Source organism: Colias philodice, chromosome 5 (genome assembly GCF_061535455.1).
Source record: "Colias philodice isolate Cphi_HAF_F1 chromosome 5, ilColPhil1 Martin Lab GWU primary, whole genome shotgun sequence".
Lineage (NCBI taxonomy): Eukaryota > Metazoa > Arthropoda > Insecta > Lepidoptera > Pieridae > Colias > Colias philodice.
In genome coordinates, this window is record NC_143090.1 from 3,056,126 (window position 1) to 3,082,792 (window position 26,667).

At 32.9% G+C, this 26,667-nt stretch overlaps 4 protein-coding genes across 5 annotated transcripts; 3 read left to right on the forward strand and 1 right to left on the reverse strand.

Annotated features, from left to right (window-relative positions):
• Positions 1-3,233: 3,233 nt before the first annotated feature.
• On the forward strand, positions 3,234-3,818 carry LOC149488332 (uncharacterized; the record flags this gene model as incomplete). Its single annotated transcript, XM_089695287.1, has 1 exon — positions 3,234-3,818. A coding segment is annotated over one exon (585 nt), but the record flags the coding sequence as incomplete, so codon positions are not given.
• Positions 3,819-8,941: 5,123 nt separating this feature from the next.
• On the forward strand, positions 8,942-16,315 carry LOC149488333 (liver carboxylesterase 1F). The gene is made up of 12 exons (XM_089695476.1): positions 8,942-9,163; positions 11,118-11,311; positions 11,459-11,523; positions 11,743-11,880; positions 12,040-12,208; positions 12,584-12,708; positions 12,926-12,995; positions 13,426-13,575; positions 13,870-14,094; positions 15,075-15,212; positions 15,596-15,899; positions 16,026-16,315. The coding sequence occupies exons 1-12, from the start codon at positions 8,976-8,978 to the stop codon at positions 16,267-16,269; spliced, it is 2,010 nt and encodes a 669-aa protein (XP_089551602.1). The 5' UTR covers positions 8,942-8,975; the 3' UTR covers positions 16,270-16,315.
• A 2,259-nt stretch (positions 16,316-18,574) lies between these two features.
• gfzf (GST-containing FLYWCH zinc-finger protein) lies at positions 18,575-21,508 on the reverse strand. Of its 2 annotated transcripts, none has more exons than XM_089695478.1 (6): positions 21,384-21,508; positions 20,597-20,750; positions 19,899-20,032; positions 19,412-19,478; positions 19,051-19,254; positions 18,575-18,816 (listed from the first exon to the last, which is right to left on the reverse strand). In XM_089695478.1, coding segments are annotated over exons 1-6 (717 nt in total). In that variant the 5' UTR covers positions 21,386-21,508; the 3' UTR covers positions 18,575-18,660. The 2 variants fall into 2 exon arrangements, with proteins under 2 accessions (XP_089551604.1, XP_089551605.1); XM_089695479.1 differs by having other exon boundaries at positions 21,388-21,504.
• Positions 21,509-24,043: 2,535 nt separating this feature from the next.
• LOC149488335 (uncharacterized) lies at positions 24,044-26,362 on the forward strand. Its single transcript, XM_089695477.1, has 2 exons — positions 24,044-24,430; positions 24,577-26,362. Exon 2 carries the CDS (start codon positions 24,609-24,611, stop codon positions 25,665-25,667), a length of 1,059 nt encoding a protein of 352 aa, XP_089551603.1. The 5' UTR covers positions 24,044-24,430; positions 24,577-24,608; the 3' UTR covers positions 25,668-26,362.
• The last annotated feature ends 305 nt before the right edge of the window (positions 26,363-26,667 follow it).

A 26,667-nucleotide genomic window follows, 5' to 3' on the forward strand; every position in this document is an offset into this window, starting at 1 on the left:
AGGCATGGACGTATAAAAAAAGACGGACGGTATATCGCCTAAACATTGAGTGAGGCCTAGTAATGGCGGCGAAACATTCATGTGTGTGTGCCATGTTGCCATGGCAACAGCTGTCCTGTTGACAATGGCGGCTGTATTTTTTTCTATAAATTTTGCCGTAATAATTTTGTCATTAAAACATAAAAGAAATAACTTGCTTCCCTGTGGAATGTAATCCCTCGTGTTTTGTTATTTAAAATTGTACTGTTGCGACACCATTTAACCACGCAAGACAGCATTTTAAATATTTTTTGTGAAACAGTGACGCAGTTAATCAGTCGGTAGTTCACGACGTAATGGTGGCCGACTAGCTTACTATGGTGAGAGTGTGTGCGTGTTTATTGTCTTTACACGATCGCTAGCTTACTATGGTGGCTTCACGTTGTTTGTTCGTAATATGGCGTCCGTCTTTTTTTATACGTCCATGTTTCTAGGTATATCTTTAAAATGAAACTGAAATTATGAATATTTATGTACCTATACGTAACTTCTACTAAACATTTTAAAAGTACCTAGGTAGGCATCCATACTCGTACAATCCTACCTAGGTACCTAAAAGAAAAAACATGCTGTGTACTTAATTTATACCTAAAAAAAATTACCTTGCTACCTATTTGAGAAGTCTGTTAAAAATGTGTCAGCCCTAGCACCTCAAAACGATTGGGCAATGTTGGGATAGGTCACACTACGTTTATTAACCTAACATTGCCCAGCGACAAAACTCCTATAATACTACGTATTTTTGCTTGGAAATAACAAAATATAACCTCCTTTTTATATTCTAGTTTAATAAATAATAAGAAATATTCACGTATTCTAATTGATTCCCAGAGATCAGAGACAAGTTTTTTTAGAAAAATTTGGCACCACCAAAACACCTGCTTTTTTGTCGACATGTAGCAGCAGACTGATTGACGTTATACATGTGCTATCTGATCAGTGTTGCGAGAAAAGACTTTAATTTTCTACCAAAAAACAAAACAAGTCTTAAATGTCATGCTATTTGGGCAAAGATAGGCTGGAAAGGCAATGTTGGAGGATATGACGGTATGTAATGAACGGTTATGTAGATTAAGCGTTACAATAAATGTGATTGAGTTTAATAAGGTCTTTTATTCATTTAGATAGTTTCCTTACATTGATAACAATAATTTTTAAATTAATAATTATTAGGTATAAGAATTTAATAATATATACATATATTTATAATTTTATTGATTTAACACAATCAAAGGCATTAATTAAATTTCGTTTAAGTACATAATATTCCAATAAGTAATTGAATTATACTTCTTATACCAAACCTATTTATTAAATACGCAGCTGAGTAGGGTAAAGTTGATAACACCTATTTAAAATTATAAATCCACAAATATTTAAGTTTTAACAATTTTTGACCAAACTAAATAAATAAATACAAATTAAATTAACTCATGAAATATAAATCCCTCGCATTCAGAACGAGATGGACAATATTGTGCAAATGTTATTGGAATGTATGTGATATTCGACTTTATTCCAAACATTTAAGGTTTAATATTACATAAAATATTTTTGCACACAAGTGTTGTCAGTTTCCCGGCTTTGTCACGAAATCGTGCAAATTTTAACCTACGGTTTTTGTGCTAGTTATTTTTAATTTTTAAGAACCATAGAGCAATCCATACTTACTAATATTGCTAATATTATGCGAAAGTAACTCTGTCTGTCTGTCTTTTACTCAATCACGCCTTAACTACTGAACCAATTTGCATGAAATTTGGTATAGAGATATTTTGATACCCGAGAAAGGACAAAGGATAGGTCTAAGGGATAGGTTTTATTCCGGAAATCCTACGGGAACGGGTTTTTCTTTGAAAACGCGGGCGAAGCCGCGGGCGGAAAGCTAGTAATAATATAATATATACGGGTATGTTAAGAACTAACAGCTATAAAATATACCCTAAAGGGACGATATCACTACATAGTATAAAACAAAGTCGCTTTCTCTGTCCCTATGTCTCTTTGTACGCTTAAATCTTTGAAACTACGCAACGGATTTTGATGCGGTTTTTTTTAATCGATAGAGTGATTCAAGAGGAAGGTTTATATGTATAATAACATCCATTAAATAGTGGAGAAGTACTGTTATTTTTGAGGTTTCTAATGTGATGTCCATTTTTTCCGCTACATTGCAAACGTAGGCTGAAGCCTGAACCCTACGAGTTTTATCAAAATATTGTAACTAAGTATTGTACACATTGAAAAGGTCTACAGAAAAGTCCGCGATAGTATATTATGTCTATATAAAAATAATAAATAGAAAAGTCCGCGATAGTATATTATGTCTAATATTTTATTTTATTTTTTCTGTTCTTAGTGCACTTTGCCCTGTTTTTAATTACTTTTGCACTGCGTCTTCTTGTCCACCAGGTTGTCTGGAAGAGATCGCTGTCTGAGCGATAAGACCGCCTGTTGTGCTCTTTTATTAACTAATGTATTTTGTCCTTATTTGTACTTTTCTCTGTGGTGCACAATAAAGTATTTTTGTTTGTTTGTTTGTTGTTTGTCTATCTCTTATGGATAACCCACAATAACTTTTTTTGACTCAGTGATCAACTGGGCGGCAATAAACTGGGCCACGTGGACCAGTTGTACATAATTAATTATGCCTACTATTTTTGTGGCCAACTGGGCCGAACGCGCTTTGATCTTGCGGACGTGATTTTATTATTTAATTTGCTGTGGTTAAGTGGGCCGACAATAAAAATTTAAGGCAGTTTGGTATAGTTACGAACACAAGTGTATCAAAATAAATTTGTCAAAAGGTAAATTGTGTTGGGACTTTGAGAGGAAAACAAAACATCATCAATCAATGTATATATTTCAAAAATCAACAAAATGTAGTTGTATAGACAAAGCTTAGCTTACAATAAAATGTTTTATATAACATGTAAATAATTTTTCTTATTAATCTAAGTTTTAAAATAAGGAACATAATTTTTAAAAAACAGTACTGCAATCACAAATTGACATATACACGATAAACATTCATATAACACAATACAAATAAAATTGGTTAATCCTAAAAATCACAGATCAGTTCAGTATAATTTTAATAGAACTACCTTAGCTTAATATAATTTAAGTCTCAATTAAAAAATTATGAGCATAACAGGATACAACATTGATTTTTTAATAACCAATTATTTATACTTGACTTTGAACAAGCAGCTATGTCTGCTATTAAACATGTTTTCCCTAAGACTAAAATCAATGGCTGCTATTTTCATTTTGCGCAAAGCTTGTGGCGAAAAGCCGATGAGTTAAATATCACAAAATCAAAATTAGCCAGAAAACATGTTAAACGATGCACTGTTATGGCTCATTTGCCTAGAGAGGCTATAGACAATGCTTGGCTATATATAATGGCACAATGTCCTACAAACAAAAATGTCGTGCTATTTAACGATTACTTTGTGCAAACGTGGTTGAATGATAAGTCATTCTTTGCAGACAAATGGTGTAGTAATCATTTGCATCGAACAACAAATATGATTGAAAATTGGCATTCGATTTTAAATAAAAAAATTTCAAGTAAACCAAAAAACATTGCGCATTTTTTAACAATACTTGAAAAGGAAAACAATTACTATGAAGTTTTATATACCAACGGAACTAGTATTAGAAAAAAACTTCCAGAAACCCAAGAAATAGACCAACATATATCGCAGACAATTGAGGAATTTATTAGAGGGGACATTAATATTGATTTATGCATAGAGCGCCTTGTTTTATGATTTTATTTTAAAATTGGAAATTACTTAAACTGTGATTTTTTTTTTATTAATTACCTATAAGATTTTAATAATTACTGTTGTACAAAACCGATCTGTGATTTTAAATATTTTTATTAAAAAATCAATGTTGTATCCTGTTATGCTCATAATTTTTGAATTGAGACTTAAATTATATTAAGCTAAGGTAGTTCTATTAAAATTATACTGAACTGATCTGTGATTTTTAGGATTAACCAATTTTATTTGTATTGTGTTATATGAATGTTTATCGTGTATATGTCAATTTGTGATTGCAGTACTGTTTTTTAAAAATTATATTCCTTATTTTAAAACTTAGATTAATAAGAAAAATTATTTACATGTTATATAAAACATTTTATTGTAAGCTAAGCTTTGTCTATACAACTACATTTTGTTGATTTTTGAAATATATACATTGATTGATGATGTTTTGTTTTCCTCTCAAAGTCCCAACACAATTTACCTTTTGACAAATTTATTTTGATACACTTGTGTTCGTAACTATACCAAACTGCCTTAAATTTTTATTGTCGGCCCACTTAACCACAGCAAATTAAATAATAAAATCACGTCCGCAAGATCAAAGCGCGTTCGGCCCAGTTGGCCACAAAAATAGTAGGCATAATTAATTATGTACAACTGGTCCACGTGGCCCAGTTTATTGCCGCCCAGTTGATCACTGAGTCCTTGATTGTCATTTACTTTTTACGACAAATAATGGCTAATTTTCGAAGCGATTTTAACCAATACAGCATTAATCCTTAACCAATTAAATACCTTGAATACATTGTTCATTTAATATAGATTTATACAGGGTGTCCCAAAAAGTAGTGATGAACGGAAGCTGGGAGGTAGAGGACCTAGAGGGCTATCCGAATCACCCCCATGTGTGTTATGCGATTTTTCGTATTTTCGGAGTTATGACTCTTTTTTCAATTTTTCACCTATCGCCGAGTTACCGAGTACGATGATATTTTCACTCATGGTGACATCAATTATTGCGGAAGATGCTTGATTTTTTTTGTGTGCTACGCTGAAAGATAGGCCAATTCAGGATGGTAATATTTACTATCGTTAGATCTTTGCATGGAATAAAAAAAAAGGATGAAATGCCAAGAAAGGTAAAATTTCCCGGTATGTTCACCACTTCAAGGGCCCGTAAAAAAATAAAATCACATAAAAAATGTTTTCCGTTTGGCTTTTAAAAACTTGCTCTATCTATCAGGTAGCTACCCTGAAAATTTCATTTTATTATTCAGAAGGCTTCAATCGAAAAATTGAAATCTAAATGTGGTAAGTGCAAAAATTTTATTAACATGATGATCATTAAAACCAATTAATAGGTGTTTAATTACCAGAATTTTTTAAAATGACCCCGCTGTTGCTCAGTGCAAGTGCGACATCACCGTAAAAAGTTGTCTTTTAAATGTCTGAATGCCCTTTTATCATTTTTAATGGTTTCTTCTGCTACTATGAATTTCCGGGTTATTTCGTCCAAATTGTAGCAGTCTCTCGTCTTTGTAGTATCCCCACGGAAAAAAATCAATATGGTTTATGTCCGGAGACCGTTCAGGCCAGGCTAAAGGGTAAAGATGCCCTGAAAGATGGATTGGTCGTTGCAGCCTGCGCATGCGCCGGTGACGCTTGCCTTAAAACCTGGCCTCCACGGTCCCTCGACCTAAACCCAATTGATTTGTTTCAATGGGGATACTAAATAGACCTCGGCTACTTGAGAGAATGCCACAATTTGGACGAAATAGCCCGGAAATTCATAGTAGCAGAAGAAACCATTTAAAATTATAAAAGGGCATAAAGACATTTAATAGACAACTTTTTACGGTGATGTCGCACTTGCATTGAGCAACAGCGGGGTAATTTTAAAAAAAATTCTGGTAACTAAACACCTATTTATTGGTTTTAATGATCATCATGTTAATACAAATTTTGCACTTACCACATTTAGATTTCAATTTTTCGATTGAAGCCTTCTGAATAATAAAATGAAATTTTCAGGGTAGCTACCTGATAGATAGAGCAAGTTTTTAAAAGCCAAACGGAAAACTTTTCTTATGTGATTTTATTTTTTTATGGGCCCTTGAAGTTGTGAACATACTGGGTAATTTTATCTTTCTTGGCATTTAATTCTTTTTTTATTCCATTCGAAGATCTCGACAGTAAGTGTTACCATACTGAATTGGCCTATCTTTCAGCTTAGCACACAAAAAAAATCAAGCATCTAGCGCAATAGTTGACGTCACCATGAGTGAAAATATCATCGTACTCGGCGATAGGTGAAAAATTGAAAAAAGAGTCATAACTCCGAAACTACGAAAAATCGCATAACACACATGGGGGTGATTCGGATAGCCCTCTAGGTCCTCTACCTCCTGGCTTCAGTTCATCCATACTTCTTGGGACACCCTGTATATGGCCCTTTACCCCGTATGATTTAAGTGAATATTTTCGAAGATATTACAGATTTAAAAATTGCGGGACGTAGCATTTGCGGTGATATTATTTTATACATCGTGCGATCAATCAATCATTCGATCAATCGATCAATCAATCGATCAATCGATGATTCAATCAATCAATTACGTTAATCAAGAAGACCGTTCTGATGCTCCAAGCGTAGCAAGTCGAGGGGACTACTGAAAACCGGCGCCTCTCCTCTAATACGGAGAGGCAAATGCTGAGTAGTCCGCCTAATCACGAATACGATATTAAGATATTTTGAATGTATTTATTGTATTTTAAGATTTATTTTTTTCCATGTTAAGTGTTTAGTTATAAGTCAAAAATTTGTAAAAGTATTTGTGATTAAACGTATTTTCTTTCTTTCTTTCTTCTTTCAATCAATCAATCGATCAATCGATGTATCGATAGATCAATCGATCAATCAATCAATAATCGATCTATCAATTATCGATCAATCAATAATTGATCAATCGATCAATCGATGTATCGATCGATCAATCAATCAATCAATCAATAATCGATCAATCAATCGATCAATCGATCAATCGATCATTCAATCAATCAATCAATCAATCGATCAATCGATCAATCAATCTATCAATCAATAATCAATCAATCAATAATTGATCAATCGACCTATCAATCGATCAATCGATCAGTCGATATATCAATCAATCGATCAATCGATCAGTCGATATATCAATCAATCGATTAATTGATCAATCAATCAATCAATCAATAATCGATCAATCGATCAATCAATAATCGATCAATTCGATAAATCGATCAATCAATCAATCAATCAATAATCGATCAATCAATAATCGATCAATCGATCAATTCGATAAATCGATCGATCAATCGATCATTCAATCAATCAATCGATCAATCAATCGATCAATCGATCAATCGATATATCGATCAATCGATCATTCAATCAATCAATCAATCGATCAATCGATCTGATATAAGCCCTCGACTGAAGGACTATGCTCATATGCTGGATATGTATGTCTCTTTTTTATATAGAAACTAGCGTGCTGTCTCACTCTCGGCGTTCAATAGGGAAGGCTTTTTATTTATTTATTTTTTATTTGGTATTAGGGGCTAATTTTATTTTTTTTTCATTTCGGATTCTTCTGATTAGGTATGTCTTCGAGATGAGTGTGCCAAATGAAACTTTATAAGAGAAATAAACTATAAAATACTTGTAATTTAATTACCACATACAAAAAACCTATGTAAATCATAATGGTGTGCTGGCAGCTGGAGCCTTCAAGATAATCACGGTTGCGACTTGCGAAAAAAGAAGGTCACCTCAGAGGATAAACATTTAAGTGGTTAAATACCATAGAAATCTAAAATAATAACAAGACACTAGAAGTCGTAAGCGTGCGTGACCTTGTCGCCACTCAGGTGATTTGCACAACACCAGTGCATTCGTCACTGTTCAGTTGCTCTGGAGACGTATGAGTGTATACATGGTGTGTTTCAGCAATTCCCATTGCGGAAATTCTTCCACAAGTTGTAATTATACTTATAAAGGAATAATATTTCATCGGAAAATATTTTTTTTTAGAAATAATGCCGTTTTTCCTTAAAATTATAGAATATTTACAAGTATTACGAGCGTCACCATAGTAATCGAAATAACAATGAATGACACAGTCGACCATTCTTATTATCACGTTTGTTCGTATTGGAGCAAAAAGTCTCATATACTTAGGGATGTTATTCTAAAATAAACCGTAAATTCGTGCGTTAGGATACATATTCAAAAGCTTAATTTAATAGATAAGTTAGTTTTCACTAAAATCAAGCTGTCCAATAAAAGGCATAGTTTACTTGTGTGTACTGTTTAGCTTTCGGTTTGAATGTGTTGATTTTGGCGACAGCGGTTTTCATACGAATTATGACATTTTAGCACTTCTATGTGTCTTGTTATTTAGATTTCTATGTTAAATACCAAGAAAATAAATTTACATAATACAGAGCCATGAGTAATGAAAGAGCAATGATTTAAATAACACAGAGTAGGTAATGATAATGACAAATGTGTAAGAGCTTTATTTTGTGCACATTTAACATCCTTTTATCCGACTGCTCAAGAATAAGGAAAGATCGCTACCTAGCGATAAGGCCACCGTTTGTACATATTTTCCTCTTTACTGTTCTTTATGTATGCATATCTATTTCTTCTGTGTGTGCAATAAATAATTAAATAAATAAATAAATGAATTAAATAAGAATTTGCGCTCTGCAACTTGAACTGCTTGATGTATTTAAGGGTTAAGAGGTCCTCCGTCCTTTGGATTTGTTTTATTTGTGAGACAAGCTTTGGTGGCTGGATGGATAATTTTTGGCCCGAAATTTTTTCCTAATTCTCTAAAAGGTAAAACCTAACGTTATAATAGTACTGATTTTGTAAAGAAAATATAAATGAAAAGAAAATATAAATAGAAAGGTATTGATCTAAATTATTCAGTGAACTCAGCGCGTGAATCAAATAGAAATATCCTATTTCACAACAGTATCAAATATAAATTCGCTTTCAAATTTGCGATATGTACCTACACGCAAATGATAAGCTCAGATTTGGGGATGCAATTGAGTTGCGTGGGCCAGTTCCGCAGGCGAAGGATAAATAAAGCTGTAGTGATGGCTTGGCTTCTGTGCGTGCTGGTGTGTGCGTTGTCTGCGCCTGCGCAGGCGGTGGTCGGCGGCAACCCAGCTGCGCCGCCTGAACCTGACGCTGCAGTGGTGTTCACACAGCGGCATGGCTTCAGCGCAAGGATCGAGGGGAATAAGGACGATCGACTCGGTTATTACACGTTTAGTGGTATCAGGTATTTTAAATCAATAACTAATTTATGTATCATTGATAACTAGTTCTAAATTCAATTGAAAGTAAATCTTTAAAGAGGCTAGAGGTTCTTTAGTACTGGAAAGTCCAATAGGTTCATACTTAGATCATTTACTTAATGATCTAAGGGTTCATATTATGATATGGTCAAAAATATATTTAACGGAACAAGGGCGTCTCCCCTTGACGGGGATCTCGAACATCGGCTTGCGCTGTCGCTTGAGTGGAGGAGGCCAGAAGGGCCCTAATCGGACGGGCAATGAAGGGTAACGAATGTAGGTTTTATATTCGACGAAATATCTCACCTCCATGGGAACTTCGTCCAATCACGAAGTCACTTTTCAGCTACTTTTCCAATAATGATATTGATATGTAAATAAGCATCTCATTCAAAATTATAAAAATGAGGCTGTGGATTTTTTTATATTTTTTCATGTACATACGTAATGACAGGAGTTAGTACTTAAACTCTACTTATACTGCAGCACTTAGGTACCTTGAACCTTCTTATTTGGTTCCACCAGGGTTCCACCGAACATGAGAGATAACATTGATTGCAAGCGGAAGAGACGAGATTTACTTAAGTTTTAAGTTCTTAAATTTAGACATATTATGATATAAGTAGAGTAACTAAGTAGATATTAAAATAGTAATTGAGTATGATCTGTGAGTATGATAGATTTTTTTTGTCTTTTAATTATAGATTTTATTAAATTGAAACGGTTAAAGCGGTGGAGCAATGGATAGATTGGTTTTTCTAGTCTCCGTTTGTAGTCATACTTTTTCACTAGGAGAGTAGCTCGTGTCTTTTAAATGATCCGGGGTGAATTTAAATGAGCCTAGTTGAATTATAAGATACTAGCTTTCCACCCACGGCTTCGCCCGCGTTTTCAAAGAAAAACCCGTTCCCGTAGGATTTCCGGGATAAAACCTATCCTATGTCCTTTCTCGGGTATCAAAATATCTCTATACCAAATTTCATGCAAATTGGTTCAGTAGTTAAGGCGTGATTGAGTAACAGACAGACAGACAGAGTTACTTTCGCATTTATAATATTAGTATGGATATAGATATTGAAGATACTATAATCTTAAAAATTATAACTGACTAACTGACTGACCGGTTGGCTTGCTTGGTTTCAAAGCCGCCTTCAAAGCCAGAGGTCGTGGGTTCGATTCCCACCCGGGGCAAATATTTGTGTGATGAACATAGATGTTTGCTCTGTGTCTGGGTGTTAATTATCTATATAATTATTTATTTAAAATTATATATATATGTATGTTTATCATCCATCTGGTTTCCATAACACAAACGAAAGCTTAGTATGGGATCAGATCGTGCCGTGTGTGCAAATTGTCCAGAAATATTTATTTATTTATAAAATAACGATTGAAATCATCTTATTCTGGTCCTACTTACTAAATTAAACAATCTATTTAAATATATAAACAGTTATGATATTTTTTCACAAATTATTAGATTTAAACGGAAGCACTGATAGTTAATCATTTCCGCTGCTCGGAGTTTGTTCGCATATCTAAAACCTTTTATTACATTTGGACCAATACTATAGATATGCGATTTTTTTATTTAGAATTTATATTATCACTTTGAACTAAAAATTTGAACTAACTTCTGTCACTATCGTCATATTATTAATAAACAGCATGTGACCAGATTTTTTTTTGTGGAAGTTAATGCGATTGCAACATCTAAAGCTTCACTAGGTCATTTATTAAACTTTGGTTTTTGTACTGTATCGGGAAGGCACAGGCTCCAGAAAAGTGAAACACCGCGAAATCTTTATTAGGTGTCTTTTTTGTGTAGTAATATCTCGTTCAATTAAACGATTTCAATAATTCATAGGTAATTCATAGGTAGTTTCAATAATTCCTTAGGTATTAGATCATTCTCAATATAGCTTGAACTTTTTTTAGATATGCAGAACCTCCCGTCGGCCCTAGACGGTTCCAACGACCAGTTAGAAGGTACCTAGCTGGCGAGATCAATGCTACGAGCAATTGTCCGCCGTGTCCCCAGATGGACCCAAGAGGCTCTGGAAGGATCATTGGGAATGAAGACTGTTTGTGCCTTAACGTTTTTGCGCCGAAAATGCCTGGAGAGGAACAAGGTAACGCTCATGATTACATTATTTTTTATAGATTATTAAAGCACCTAGAATCCACGCTAATATTGTTAATTAACTATGTAGCTAATTCTTTTAAGAAGGACAATATTTTTTTTTTATGAATTTGAATAATGTTTTGGTCTATTTCAGGTTGCCCGGTGATATTTTTCGTCCATGGCGGTAACTATAAAACAGGCTCCATTTCGCCTTATGGGGTAAGAGTTCTTTAATAATTAGGTAGTATGTATATTATTATTATCAGTTTTATAATAGCTATAGTTACGTATAGGATGATTAGAAAATGTTAAATTAATTCTATGGAATTTCACAAAAAAAAAAAACATATTGTTGTCTTTAGCTAATGACTCTTAAAATATCTGTGTTATTTCAATTGGAGAAATATTGTTTCTTATTCTTTATTTTTTCGTTTCCAGGGTCAACACTTTGTTCAACAAGACACAATTCTAGTCACAGCTCAATATCGCTTAGGGTCCCTAGGGTTCCTAAGTACTGGACAAAGAGATGCATCTGGTAATACTGGTATTTTCGACCTCCGCGCCGCTATGACGTGGGTAAGGAATTATTATTATGTACCTACTTGAATTTTCTTATTTAAAATAAAATGGTTATGATCCCTATTTTGTAGTTTATAATATTGAAATAGGATAATTCTATCAGAAGCGGCTGTTTTCTTTGCAAGGAATATATTTCACACAAAATTACAATTGCAGATAAACGATTACATAGAATTCTTTGGTGGTGATCGTTCCCGAATGGTAGTTATGGGTCAAGGTACTGGTGGTAGGGCTGCATCACTCCTGGGCTTATCATCGGAAACTCCAAGAGAGGGTCGCGCAGCTACAGGCGTAGCTGCTTTGTCTGGAGCTCCTCTTTCACCAGGTAATGTATCGGGAATGCAGGTACATACTGCAGTTTCTTCCGTAGTGTATTCCGTACTGATTTTTAAAAAGGCTAACTTTGATTGTAAAGTATCAATCATTTGCTCAAAAAAATCGCGTTTCTGATGGTAAAAAAAGATCCACGTCCACATTCTACGTATTTCTACGTACTCTCGTGGCAATTACGGCCTTCATTTTAAGGAATATCATTATTTTTTGTTACATCTATTTAGTGTAACAAAAAATAATGAAATTCCTTTTGACTGTTTAGTGTTTACATAATTAGAACTTAGGTGTGCATTTCTAACACTACTATTATTTAAAAAAAAGTACCATTCGATCCAGCAGATACAATAAGCCACGATTTTATTAACAGGCGCCATCAAATCTGACCCCAAGAAGCATGCGGAGGAGCTAGCCAAACGCACCGGTTGTCCACCAGAGCCCGCTGAAAGACTTGTCATGTGTCTCAGGAAGTTACCTTATGAGAAGATTATTCAGGTAAGTGTAAATAACAATGATATTGATATTAAAAGATAATAATTTACCGTTTTAAGGAGGTATCATTACCTTATTTTTCTTAAGATATTAATGTTTATGGTAATACAGGGAAGGATAGTACCTAGTTAGTAGGAGCGATAAATACGAGTAAATAATTTTAATAGAAAAACCTTTAAAATGATTGTAATTATAGCGCTAAGACATTAAATCGTTACAGGCTGACCAAGAAATTACAATGAGTTTGCCCGATACACAAGCATTCTTGGACGAAATATCTGGAAGGTCAGGTAAGAATAAGAAAATAGTAATTTCTATAATTATTATAAAAAATTGAGAGGTGTCAAGGGACACCCGGATGGAACGAAGTTCAGTCGGGATGTCAGAGAAACATGCGCACGCCGCACAGCTAACAATAGCTTACTATAGGAAAAGTGTCGTTACAACTTTTCCTGAGAATTTTTTCCGTCTAGCCCCCTTAACGCGCAATAAGGAACTTCGTTCCAAAACTTCGTTCCAACATTTTAATTAAAAGTAACAGCTTTTCTGTCCCTTTAGGCTTGTTTCCAACATATTAAATAGCATTATTCAAACAGTAGGTTTGAATAATGCTATTGAATATGTTTTAAATTCAATTTCAATAATCTGAGACTTGTGGAATATAGAACATATACTTATCTAAATTAACTAATTCATTAATTTATTGATACAAATGTATAGGTTCGGGTGTGCGTGTAGAAGGTAAAGAGGACTACCGTGGTCTCCCAACCTTTGTGCAAGAATATCCAGGAGCAGCTCTAAAGAATAAGCATCAAGTTGGCCCCATGCTGACTGGTGTCACGTCGGCTGAAACATCGAGAGCTGTTTTTGGTAATTATAATAATCTTATTAAAAAAATGCAATATGATTTCGCAATTGTTTTATTACTAATGTTTAGCCTTATTTTGCTTTAAAAATCTAAGCGACTTTCAATTCTATCTTAGAGTGTCTAAAATTTTAACTTGTTTATGTAAAAAATGCTTAACAACTAGATACATATTTTTTAATGGATAGGTAATCTTATATCTAAGTACAATAGTAAATCATAAGTACTTACGTATTTAAATTACGGGTAAGCACACCTTTAACGTGATAAAATGAAAAACAATTTTAAAAAACTTACAGGAAAATACGCGAAGTTCCTCACTGACCAACTATCATCTGTCCAAGACTTTATAAAGAAGGATATTATAGGAGGTCTCAAGAACACACTGCAAGAGGTACAAGCGCTGAACCCTCTCAAATTGGCCGGAGTGCAAAGTGTACTTCCATTGCCTGATTATTATCAAGTTTTGTTTGATAAGTCACTGGACACTATTGACGGGTTAACTGAGATTGCTGAAGCTACAGGTTAGTTTATAAGAATAATAATTTATGTGGTGTGTGAAATAATGTATGTTAAAAAACGGGAGATTTAGTCGAAAACTGTATCGGAGACGGTCATATTTAGTAACACTTAGTAAGGACATCAAACTAAATTCCACAATATACTCCGACATTGTGTAGGTATTCACTCATCCTACAATACCAATAGGTACAATACAATACTATAGGTTTTCAATTTATTCACGAAAATAGTCAAAATTTTAAAAATTAGTAGGTAAGTCTAGGAAATACCTACCTAACTAATTTGCCTAAACTTAAAAAAGTAAAAGCAAATTACCATAAATACCTAATTAATATGTATTATTTTTTACCAAAATGCAACTTCTTAAAAAATTATAAAATTTAGTAATGTATTTTTGCACACTTATAAAATTTAGTAATGTATTTTTGAACAATTTCTAATAATAACGGACAGCTAGGTATATTGTTACGTTACGCTCGATTGTTATTCTATATTCAATTGGGAAGGGTCCCAAATAGGGGTCGAAAAGGGACTCAAATTGGGGTATGGACCCTTTTACACCCATTGTTATTTAAATATTTATCGAGTAGGTACCTCGGCTTACAATATTTTTAAGAGCACGTTTAAGTTTTTTATCATGCTTATAGATAGTTAAGTTTTTAATTTTCAAACCGACTTTAAAGTGGATTTTTTGAATAAGTATTCAACTCTTATTACTCACACAATTTTTGAAAAATATGTAGGTACTATAAAGATGAAAGATATTTTGTTTGTTTGTTACGATTCAGCTCAAAAACTACTAGTTCGACCTTAAAATTATTTTATCATTAGAAACATTAACGAGTAATGTGCGAGTAGCATAGGCTTTATGCCGGTTTTAACCAGAATGAAGCCCGGGCAAGTGCCTTTCTACAATGTTAAATCTACTCTATGATTTTCGAAGTTAAAAAATAGTAAGTTTTAAGGTAGAATTTATCAACAGGTGACGCTCTTTTCAACTTCCCTGCATACCAAAGTGTCAAGGAATGGAAAGCAGGTGCGCCGGCGCTCATGTACAGCTTCGAGCATGTCGGCAATTTGAGCAAGGGATCACATTTCGTACCTGGCATCGCTCTAACTCGTAAGTTTTTAGCTACCTGAGGTTTTTTATGATATTTATTACCGCTTCCCCATGAAAGTTTGTCTATTCTGGTGTAAATTTTAGCAAGTAGCCAAAACTCAAAAGGGACTATATAAAAAAATCTCTTATTCAATTGTTTTCCTTAGTTAAATTTGGATATATTTTCTGCTAGCAGCTAGACTATAGAGTCTACGGCAACAGGTTACAAATGATGTGTATTTTCTCTGATAAATTACTCTAGAGGTTTAAATAAATCCATTCACACACGCGTAAGGAGTTAATAGAATTAATTATTGCAAGATCCATTTTAAAAGCTTATCTGACATCTTTTTCATCCACTTTTGGTCGTATTCTTATTTATATGTAAAATTTTTACCTCGCAGAGGATGGAGATGAACCTGTAAGTAACAAACCACAAAAAGCAAAAGGCCCAGCACATGGAGATGAACTGGCCTATCTATTTGAGCCTCTAGATGAAAATGGCAGGTCCTTAGGACAAAGGGTTTCACAAACCGATGCCAAAGTGCGAGAATGCTTTGTTGGACTGTTTGCTCAATTCGCGAGAAACTTGAAAGCAAACGACACAAAGGACAATAAAATTTTTGATTTCCTTCCATTTTCAATGGCGCCTGAAGGTGAACAGTACTTGAAGATCGGCGAAACAATGTCGCTAGATAAAAACTTTAGGTAAAAACTTTTATTTTATTTAATTTCGGTTTCGCTGAAATAATCATTGAAAGAACTGAGAATCCAAATAATTTAGCTTATGTGATTTGAACATAGTTTAACCATTTTATTGCTTAATATTTTCAGGTTCTGCCAAATAGGTCTCTGGGGAAATATTGCTGATAGGCTATCTGACGCACTTTGTAAGAATTTCTTCGGTGATATTCTGAAGTTGCCGACGTTACTCCAACCCATTGCTATGCAAGTAGACCAGACTGGAAACATTCCACTCGTCAATAATGGCTTGGGCATTCTAAATCAGAAACCAAAGACCAAAAAACCTCAAAGCTCTCCATTTGGATTAGGAAATATTAATCCATTTGGAATGTAAATTTAAAACTTAAAAATTTCGAAAATAAAATATTTTTTTATGCAAACCTTTTTTTTTATTATCCTATTTGTCACTGATGTTCTTGATTCATTTCGTAAACTAGTCATACCTAAATCACATGCAAAAAAAAAACATTACAAAAAGTTGAAAAAATTAACGTCTACATAATATGTAATTTTACGATCCAGCACCTACATTAATTAATTATTCATTAAATATTGTTATACGAAGCTGTATAGATAGAACATAGGTATTTTCAATCATATTAGGGTGGCAAAGCACCTGAAAAAGATAAAACACCACTAGAGACTAGTCTTACTAATGTTTATGGGCGGTGGTGACCACACATCACGTGGCCCATTTGCTCTGACATAAAAAATACATTAAAACTTTTTAAAATTTAATAATAATAACTTCGCAAAATACTGACAAATGCTTCAATTTGTTGACCGAGATAATAATATAATGTGTTATGATAAGGTTAAGTAAGTACGTTTGAACATTTTGATTACCAAGCGTAAGCAAATAATATGTTAGTCATCGAAATAGAAATGTACGTATTTGTTACTAGCGGTCCGCCCCGGCTTCGCCCGTGGAACATATTTACGTTTTCTCTACATAAGAACCATCCTCGTACTTCAAGGAATATAATAGAAAAGAATTATCGAAATCGGTTCAGCCGTTCACACGTGATGCCGTGACAACGCGAAACGGGTGCAGACCCGCCGCCTTTTTATAGCTCCCGCCGCGAAGCGCGTCGAACGCGGCAACTGATACACAAAAATAATCCTTATGGCATGATTCTGTATTCACGCGCGATGACTTATAGCGTATTTCATGTATAACTTTGGTGTTTCTACACCGATTTACATGATTCTTTTACTATAACCTGCCCAGGAGTATGAAGAATAATTGTGCCAAATTTGGTTAAAATCCGTCGTGTAGTTTCTGTTTCTATAGCGAATATACAGACAGACAGACAGACAGACAGACAGACAGACAAAAATTTTACTGATTGCATTTTTGGCATCAGTAGCGATCCCTTATCACCCCTTCATAGTTTTTTTTTAAATATATTTCATGTACAGAATTGGCCTCTCTACAGATTTATTATAATTTGTTATTATGTTGGAAACAAAAGTATTGCAAAACGAAATGAGGTTAGTTGATAGAAAGAAATTATCTATTACAAGATCAGATACAGCATGTTCAATATTTATATTCTTATTTCGCTTTCTTTTTTATTATTTATTTACCATTTCGTTTTTATGAAGCAGCTTATAGTACCTAATGTGTCAATTAACTTGGCATGCAAAGGTCTGTTTAGTTTAAATTTACGGCAAAATAAATTAAAATAATTTTCGTAACTACTTACACGTTTAGTATTACATATTTTAAAATTCCATACTTTTTACTACAAAAATCTGAATACCTTTGTGCAGTTATTTTGAAAATGCCTCAACTTAAAACCCACAATTTGACTACGATGTTAGTTATAAAATTCTTATATGAGCAATACTGCATAAGGAAAGTCAATTTGTTATTGTTTAGTACAGCCTGTGGTTAGTCTTTGTGTAATCTTATCAATTATTCTAGGCATATGCGGGTATGTGAGGTATGCCCATCGTAAACAAACCATTTACTATAAATCGGAATTTTTTTATATTGCCTACTACTTACTAGTCTCAGTCACTACGATGTGTCGTGTAGTATTTTTGTGTGTGCTTATTATTGCGTGCGTGAGTGGTCGCCTTATTAAGGGCCCAAATAATGACCAAGGTTTTAAAACAAAAGATTTGTCAGATATTGGAATCGAAAGCAATGAAGTAAAAGTTCCGCCAGTATTTGCTGGTTCCGATGCAAAATGTGCCCAAATTGGTGAATTTGTAAGTAGCTTTTTTTACCCATTCACAATTAGGCATTGTAGTACTTATAAAATAGATGTTTTAGTTTTAGGATTTTTTTACAGATTTAAATTGAATCAGTGCTGTTGTTTCTGTGTTTTGAATTTTTAGTATATAATTACTACGTATTTAGAAGTTTCGATAAGATGATAATTATTATTATGTTACTGTATAGTAGGTACTATACTTGCCTATTGTGGTTTAATTTCGATATACTTACCTCTAATATACATAAATTATAATACTTTTATACAGTGTAGTGGATTATGTATTTAAATTGATAATTTTCTAACTATTGATATTTTCCAGTGCACCTATCATTCGGACTGTTGCAGTTACTCATGCTTAGGCTATATGAAGAGATGTGTTTCCGGATCTGGCTAAATTTGAACAAAAAACTCTTGAAGGTTGAACTGTTTTTATATTTTATTGTGATATATTAAGTCTTACATACACAAGGCTTTTCAATTAATACTAGGCTTGGTTTCTATTTATTTATTTTCCTTATTGGATGGATAGGATGGTTAAGGTGGGATAAATCTGGTGGGTTTGCCGCGAAATGTTGTATTTCTTTCATGGCATCTTCCGAGATTTTCCATAATGCTGGATACTCTTGTTTAAAAGTATTATACCATTTATGAATCTGTAAAAATGTTAAAAATAAATGATCATGTATTTAGGAAAATAGTTACTTTTGTTTTATTTATTCTGATAGTTACCTACTTGTTCTATATGTTTCATAAATTTTCAATAGCTTTGAAAATATTGAACAATTTTAAATGATATATATTTTTGGGACCTAACGAATGTATTTTTTTTTATATTTCTAATTGGTGAAATATCGTTATTACTGTATCTACTACAGCGTAACACTTACCTTTTGATACTTGGAGAAATCGAAATCAATAGCTTCCAAAGTCATAGTGGAATTAATTAGTTGAAAATCAGCAATGGTCAGATGATTTGCTGCAGCATACTTGGTTCCCAATCGTTGTAAATACTTCTCGAAAACATCAAGAGCGATATGAACCTTCTTCAAGCCCAAATCTGTTCGCTGGTAGTCGAAAAATATTGGTGCCATCTGAAAATAAAATACTCTATGCAGTTCTATGTGGTTCTAGTCCTTGCTCTACTATATGAGGGGATGAATTTTTTTCATAATATATTTTATAGGTAACTAACTACTTCAAAATTAATTGCATTCGACATTTTAATTTTAAAAAATATGATAAACTCACTGTATATGCCGATATGTTTGCGTAATACGTTGATAAGTTGAAACATAAACGATGATTTACGATCGCCCTGTTGAAAAATGAAAATGTAAAATGCTTGATAGTTATTTGTTCAAAATGTAATTTAAAAATACTAACAGGCTAATTTTTATAATTATTAACATAAATTAACTTCCAAATATGATTATGATCTGCTACATTTATATCTTTGCTCAGAATTTCATTCGCAAATAAAGGATTGCCTGATAATTACGCTTGAGATTATCTCTTTATTCCTGCAGTCTTTATTACATAGGTAAAGACATGGTAAAGACTCAAATAAAGATTTGTACACGTAACTAGATCATTAACTGTGTCTAGTAATATTTTAATAAAAATTTAGGTTTTGTACTTGGCAATCATTACTTTGGTGTTTCTTTGTTATTATCCATAACTTCATTTGTATTCAAACCTTGACTTTGAAAATAATATGTAGGTAATCTTCAAATACCTTGCTTTCGGGTCTTTTGGATACAATTCAGATTGAGGTTTGTATTTATCACACAGGTATTGTAAAATTGCGTTACTTTCACTCAAGTAGAAGCCGTCGTCGTCCAGAACGGGAATTTCTTTCTGTGGATTCATCTGAAACACGTTTTATGGGTTCCTTACTTGATCCAGAAGCACGAAATTATCTGAAGTAGTTAACTATACTAATATTATATAGCTGAAGAGTTTGTTTGTTTGTTTGAACGCAGTAATAATCAATATAGTCTCAGGAACTACTGGTCCGATTTGAAAAATTCTTTCAGTGTTAGATATCCCACTTATCGAGAAAGGCTATAGGCTATATATCATCACGCAAAGACCAACAGGAGCGCAGCTAGTATTAAATTTTGTGAGTGGTTCAAATAGTATCATAAAGATTTAACAAAAAATAAATTAGATATAACAGCTTGTTAGGTCTAAGCATCTCTCATCTCTCTTGTTACATTTTGTGGCGAAGTTACATTTTATATAAATTTCAATTTCAATATTTGTTCTAAATCAGCTCATAAAATAAATAAGCTTATAGCAGCTCTAACACTCAACTCCCAATAATAATACTTCTTCTAGAATCACTTTTTGAAGCCATAACATGGTTTTACCAATTACATCCCATTCGATAGGTAAGCAGTTTCTAAGAAGAACCGGCAATTGCTAAGATACCTTCGCATATTCTTCCGTCATATGTTCGCCAGCTCCAAAATCGGTGTCCATCAGTTCAAATGGTATATCCAGGGCAGCTAGCGCCTGCCGCACTGACAGCGATGGTGGACCATCAGACACAGCGTATAGTTTCAGCACCATATTGATAAAATGCCTGGAATAGTCACAGTTTTTGTTATCAATATAGCTAACGAGACAGGAATAAACCCGGCGTTCAGTGTACTGATAAGCTGATAAAATACATAATTTAAATTAAACGTTGGGGTAGAAATTTGGTTTTTGCTTTATTTAGGTACACAGCCTGCGATAGTAAAATATTTAGATTTTGCAGAACAAGTAGGTTTTACTTAATAGTAATACGATGTATAAGTAATTATTAACGATGTTTTTTTTTATTACTAGCTTTCCGCCCGCGGCTTCGCCCGCGTTTTCAAAGAAAAACCCGTTCCCGTGGGATTTCCGGGATAAAACCTATCCTATGCGTTAATCCAAGTTACCCTCTATATGTGTGCTTAATTTCATTGTAATCGGTTCAGTAGTATTTGCGTGAAAGAGTAACAAACATCCATACATACAAACTTTCGCCTTTATAATAGTATGTATTAGGATTAGGATTAGGATATTTAAATAGGTACCTACCTACTTATACTCGGTGGTCACAAAATATATGAGATAAAAAATTACGACAATGAAGGTATTTTTCCTCCTACACTAAAATGTAAAATGTTCTTTCGTAAAGGGTGTTTCAATGCTGACAAAATTGATTATATACTTAAACATTATAAACATACCTTTGGTAATCAAACAATCCTTTTAAATGAACAACAGATATGTGCGGTTATCTGCAGACCTTCCAACTCACTACTTCTCATGCCTTTCACTTGCTTCGTGTGCTCAATCGTGTGAATCTACAAGTAACGCGATAGTATAATTATTATTGTAAATAAACTTTTTATTTTTTCTAATTTCAGTGTCATATAAACAAAATGGTCTAGGCACTCTTATCTCGATACTATTTGAAATTTAAGCATCTGCTACAGGTCTATAAATATTTTCCATCTATGAAATAGACCTTAAAAGTCTTCGAGTAATAAGTCTGAAATCTGCGAGCTTATATTATTATTGTCATAGTTACTAATAGGTAATTATTATTATTTTAATGTCCGTCTGCTTGCATTCGATCTGCAAGGAAAATAGTTGTAGGTATTGTTCTTCCATCCTGTGGTTTACCTATTTACATTGATAGCAGCTTACGTTACGTCATCATTATTATATTAATTAGTCTACGTCTACGTCTATTTTAATAGCAAAAATGTAATTATCATCAATTTGTGAATCAACATTTTTTAAAGGTCCCTAGGCAATTTGATTTATTTCGTTATTCTTAAATTTGCGAAAACATATCTCAAATTAAACGTATTTCCCTACCGTACGGAACCTTCGGAGCACCAAGCGAACACACACTTTACTAGCCTCTTTTATATGAATCATGGTGTTTGCAGTATTGTTTTACCTACCTACTTATTTAGTATCTCCAGTATTGCTCACAATGACACCACGTGCTGTTTGTTTGTTGTTTATTTGCATCTTTGCTTTTGGATGTGTAAATGGAAGACTTTTAAATGACCCGTATGATGATGCTGGTTTAGAGACAAATGAATTAGAAGTCAGCAATAAAAACGAAAATAGAGTGATGAGATATCCTGAGATATTTGTTTTCAATATATTCCCAAGTTTCAGATGTGCCCAAGTTGGAGAATTTGTAAGTGCATTTTAGCATGTGCAGTTATTGCATGCTAAAGATCTTGTTCAGATTTTTAAATTATAAGTTGAAAAACTGTATTGAATAAAATCGCTTTGAAGTTTTGAAGGTGTGTCGCGTAATTTAATAAAATTGCTCAAGGAAAAACTGGTTTTCAGAATATAGAATTTGTTCGTAGGTTTTGTATAATACAGCTTCAGGTGCAAATTTCACTAGTAACTAATTCTTCAATAAATAAATAAAAATACTATAAATAAATATAAATTAATAAATAAGTTTATCTTTGTACGGATATAGCTGAATACAACATTTGACATTTTTGTTTTCAGTGCAATAATAATGAGGACTGTTGCAGTAATCTCTGCTTAGGCTTCATGAAGAGATGCGTGTCTGGATATGAATAAAATAAAAAATAAGAATATTATAGTAATAAGATCAATTAATATAATTCATAATTCAGGAAGTTCGTAATTGGAACATTTATATCTTGTCGTTGGCGATCACCACAGCCCATGAAAATTTGAAGAAGTTTGGCCTGCCAAGTGCCACCTGTGCGACTTCGTAGGCCGTACCCGCCGTAGGAATAAAAGCTAAGGAAAGGATTGGCGATGATAATTATTAAGGAATAGTTATTGATGTGTATCGGTTAACCGTATTGCAAGGATACCTATGGTGAAAAAATTGCAGTATCTACGCTGCGCTACAGTGAAAGGCTGAAAAAATTAAAAAAAAATTAGAACTTTTTCAAAACCTTAAAATTTTGTAAAAAATACTTATTATTACTTCATGATCTAAGAACTAGAACAAGAAGACTATAACAACATTTATGTTTAAATTCAGTAGAAATTCTCTATTGTACATTGTACCTATTGCAGTGATCTCTTTTAGATCACAAAGTTTTGACGTACCTACAAAATATGCGAATTATTTATACAAAAAGCTAAATAAAGGTCCAAAAAGCAAAATTTATATCTTGTTTTTACTTAATTTGAACTTTGAATAAATATAAGCATATTTTAATCTATCTGCGAGTCAATCTTCCATCATGTATGTCTGTGCTTCCATCCGACTATATAAATGCGAAAATTTGTGTGGATGGATGTGTATGTGTATGTTAATTGTTACTCTTTCACGCAAATACTACTGAACCGATTGCAATGAAATTTAATACACATATAGAGGGTAATTTGGATTAACACATAGGATAGGTTTTATCCCGGAAATCCCACGGGAATGGGAACTATTCGGATTTTTCTTTGAAAACGCGGGCGAGGCGCGCCGGAAAGCAAGTTATTAATAAATAATAACAAAATTAGGTAAGTACTAAGTACGTAATAGATACCTAAGTACAAAATTAGCAATAAAATCGTCTTCATAAAAATTACAAGATACATTCTTATTAAATTAAACAGTAACTAAATAATTATAAGGCTATGGTTTTTGCTCCAGTTAATTTATAATTATATACTGAGTACAACAAAATCGATAAAGCTGAGAAATTTTCAACCTTAGTTTTCGACCATAATATTCGAACGATTCTCGACGGTATTTTTTATTTTTAACTAATTATATTTGAAATATTTTTTACTAGCATGCCTTTTCTAAGGGAACATGAATGGAATAAAATATATATATATATATATATATAAATTTGCTAGCACTATTATGGTTTATTCACTTAATTTTATTGATAATAATTAGCAACAGGTAAAACTATTTTTTTAAATTTTAAGTTAAACATCTGCTTGTGAAGATGAGCCTTTACCGATGCGTTCAAAATATAAATACTAAATAATCTGACATCTGTCAACGTCAATATGCGTAAACGTCTAACCAAAATAGCATCAAATGATCAAAGTCAACGATGAAAGTTATTTTTAATATTCCATAGAAAAGTTCTTCCTAATGTGTCGTTTTGCTGCTAAAAATGAAGCATTTTTTTACAAATACCAGTAAATTAACCATGTGAAACGGACATACATAGTTGAACAGTCAAAATCAGTTGGTAAAATTATGATTTTACTCAGGCAAAAACTAAAATTTTCTCGAATAGGAAGCAAGGTAATCCCAAGGTATGCGTCTTGTTATTTGTATTTTCTATTCATCTATTCAACATGTATAATCAATAAGTGGCATTTAACATTGTTTAGTATGCTTTAAAAACTCAGATTGTTATGTTGATGTATTTCTCTGATGTTTATGTTGTTCTCGCTTTCAGGACTACCGAGGTGGGAACTGAAATAATAAAGGATGGTGCACCTTGAAATGACTGATATACAGTCATATCATCACACCCTCACTATAAATGATCTGCCTAATGAGTTACTCATCTATATATTTTCTATGATCGATTTTGAATCACTGATAGCTGTATCGAAAGTTTGTGTGAGGTGGCAGCAACTCTGTCTCACGCCATGCATCTGGGATAACACTAGACTTATAGTATGTATGAAGAACTATGTTAGAATTAGTGACAACATTGTACCTTTTGTAGCTAAATACTTGAAAAATGTAAAACTACAGTATTTTAAATTGTATTCCCAAGTTAGAGCTTCCCTGATCAGTTACTGCCCTAACTTAACTCATTTAGAAATAAGCATATCTCAGGTTGATAGTTGTATATTTGATGATCTTGGCTATTGGCCTCATTTGAAATTCTTGAGTTTCCGAAACTCTCTAATAGTACAAAATCCAGAAAATGCTAACGGTAATTTTGTATATCATTTACCATTTGAGAAACTGAAGTATTTAGAAACATTAATTTTATCGAACTTTGCATTGACTCATAGCAGTCTGTATAGTATGCTATTGTGTGTGAATTTAGTAAGTATTAATATGGAAAAAATGAAAAATATACCAGCAGACTTTTTAGAATCGTTGTTAAGAACCAAGCAGTCCACTTTGAGAGCTTTACACATATATGGAGATACATTAAATGATGACATTGTGTGTTCAATATCAAACTGCAAGGTTCTACAGGTCCTTCATATAATGACATGTAAAACGCTGTTTGACTCAAGTTTACACCATTTGTACAGATTAAAGAACTTGCATTCTTTGAAATTGCGACACGGATATTTTTCGACAAATGCCTTGTTAGCATACTTCTCGAATAATAAATTTCAGTATTTGACATATTTAAGTTTGTCCCGATGTTTGCATGTGACAATGCAAGTTGCGAAAGCCATAAAAACTAGTGCACCTAATTTAAAAGAGTTATCGTTTTATCTGTGCCCATTTATAATTGCTCCAGATTTTAAAAGGAGTGAGCTACAAAAAATGTTTAACATTGAGTTGTTGCTAGATTAAATTCATTAATCTGACCTCATTATAAATAGGTTGTCAATAAAACAAAGCAACTTAGATCCGTCCACCTCATTAGATACAATGTTGTATTGATTGTATTTAAAATACCGATTTTAAAGTATGTTAATTATTGAATATTTGACATGACATCAATATGAATTTAGGTTAATATAACTATATGGCCGCCTGTCCATCTGCAAGAAATGTCCGACAGTCTGTCTGACAGTAGCTTGCAAGTCTAATTTCGCGTTTCCACCTGCAAGTAGACTTGCACGTTGCTGTCAGACAGACTGTCGGACATTTCTTGCGGAAGTTTTCTTGCAGATGGAAACGCGGCCTAACGCAATGAATGTAAAGTTTGATGCATGAAAATACTAACACTTGATGTTTCAATGTTATATTAATTTCAGTATTTGAAAAGTATTAACATGGAGACTTGCTTCATTTGTATATCTCAGAAAACCTCAAAAGTATGTTATAGTGTACAATTAGTCAATTAAAAGTGCCTTAATAAGGAAACAATAAAATTGATTATGAATTTAAATTTAAAATGTTTAGATTTAATAAAGAGAGATCAAAAATTATATTATTTATTCAACAATTTCGAATTAACATGTAGTGCCTACTTATACATAATTTGATTTTATAGATATTATGTTTGTGTTGTTTATTATATCTACATTAAATATTTTAAGATACTATGTGTTTTGATGTTCCCCCCTTGCACTGTACTTGCTGTTTTCAACATAGGTTTGTAGTGTACATAAATTTTGAATTACTTAATACTTAAATAATGAATTATGAAATGTGGTAAATAGAAAAAAGTTATATTTAAATAATGAATTGATATTTTCTGCCCACTTTGAAGTTAAATGGGTGGTTTTAAATGTAGCGTTTGTCACTTACTAATGATGTAGCTTTCTTCTGGTGAAAGGATTTTCAATTTTGTAGAGATTATTATATTTAAACTTTGCAATATTTAACATAATATAGATTTAAATAA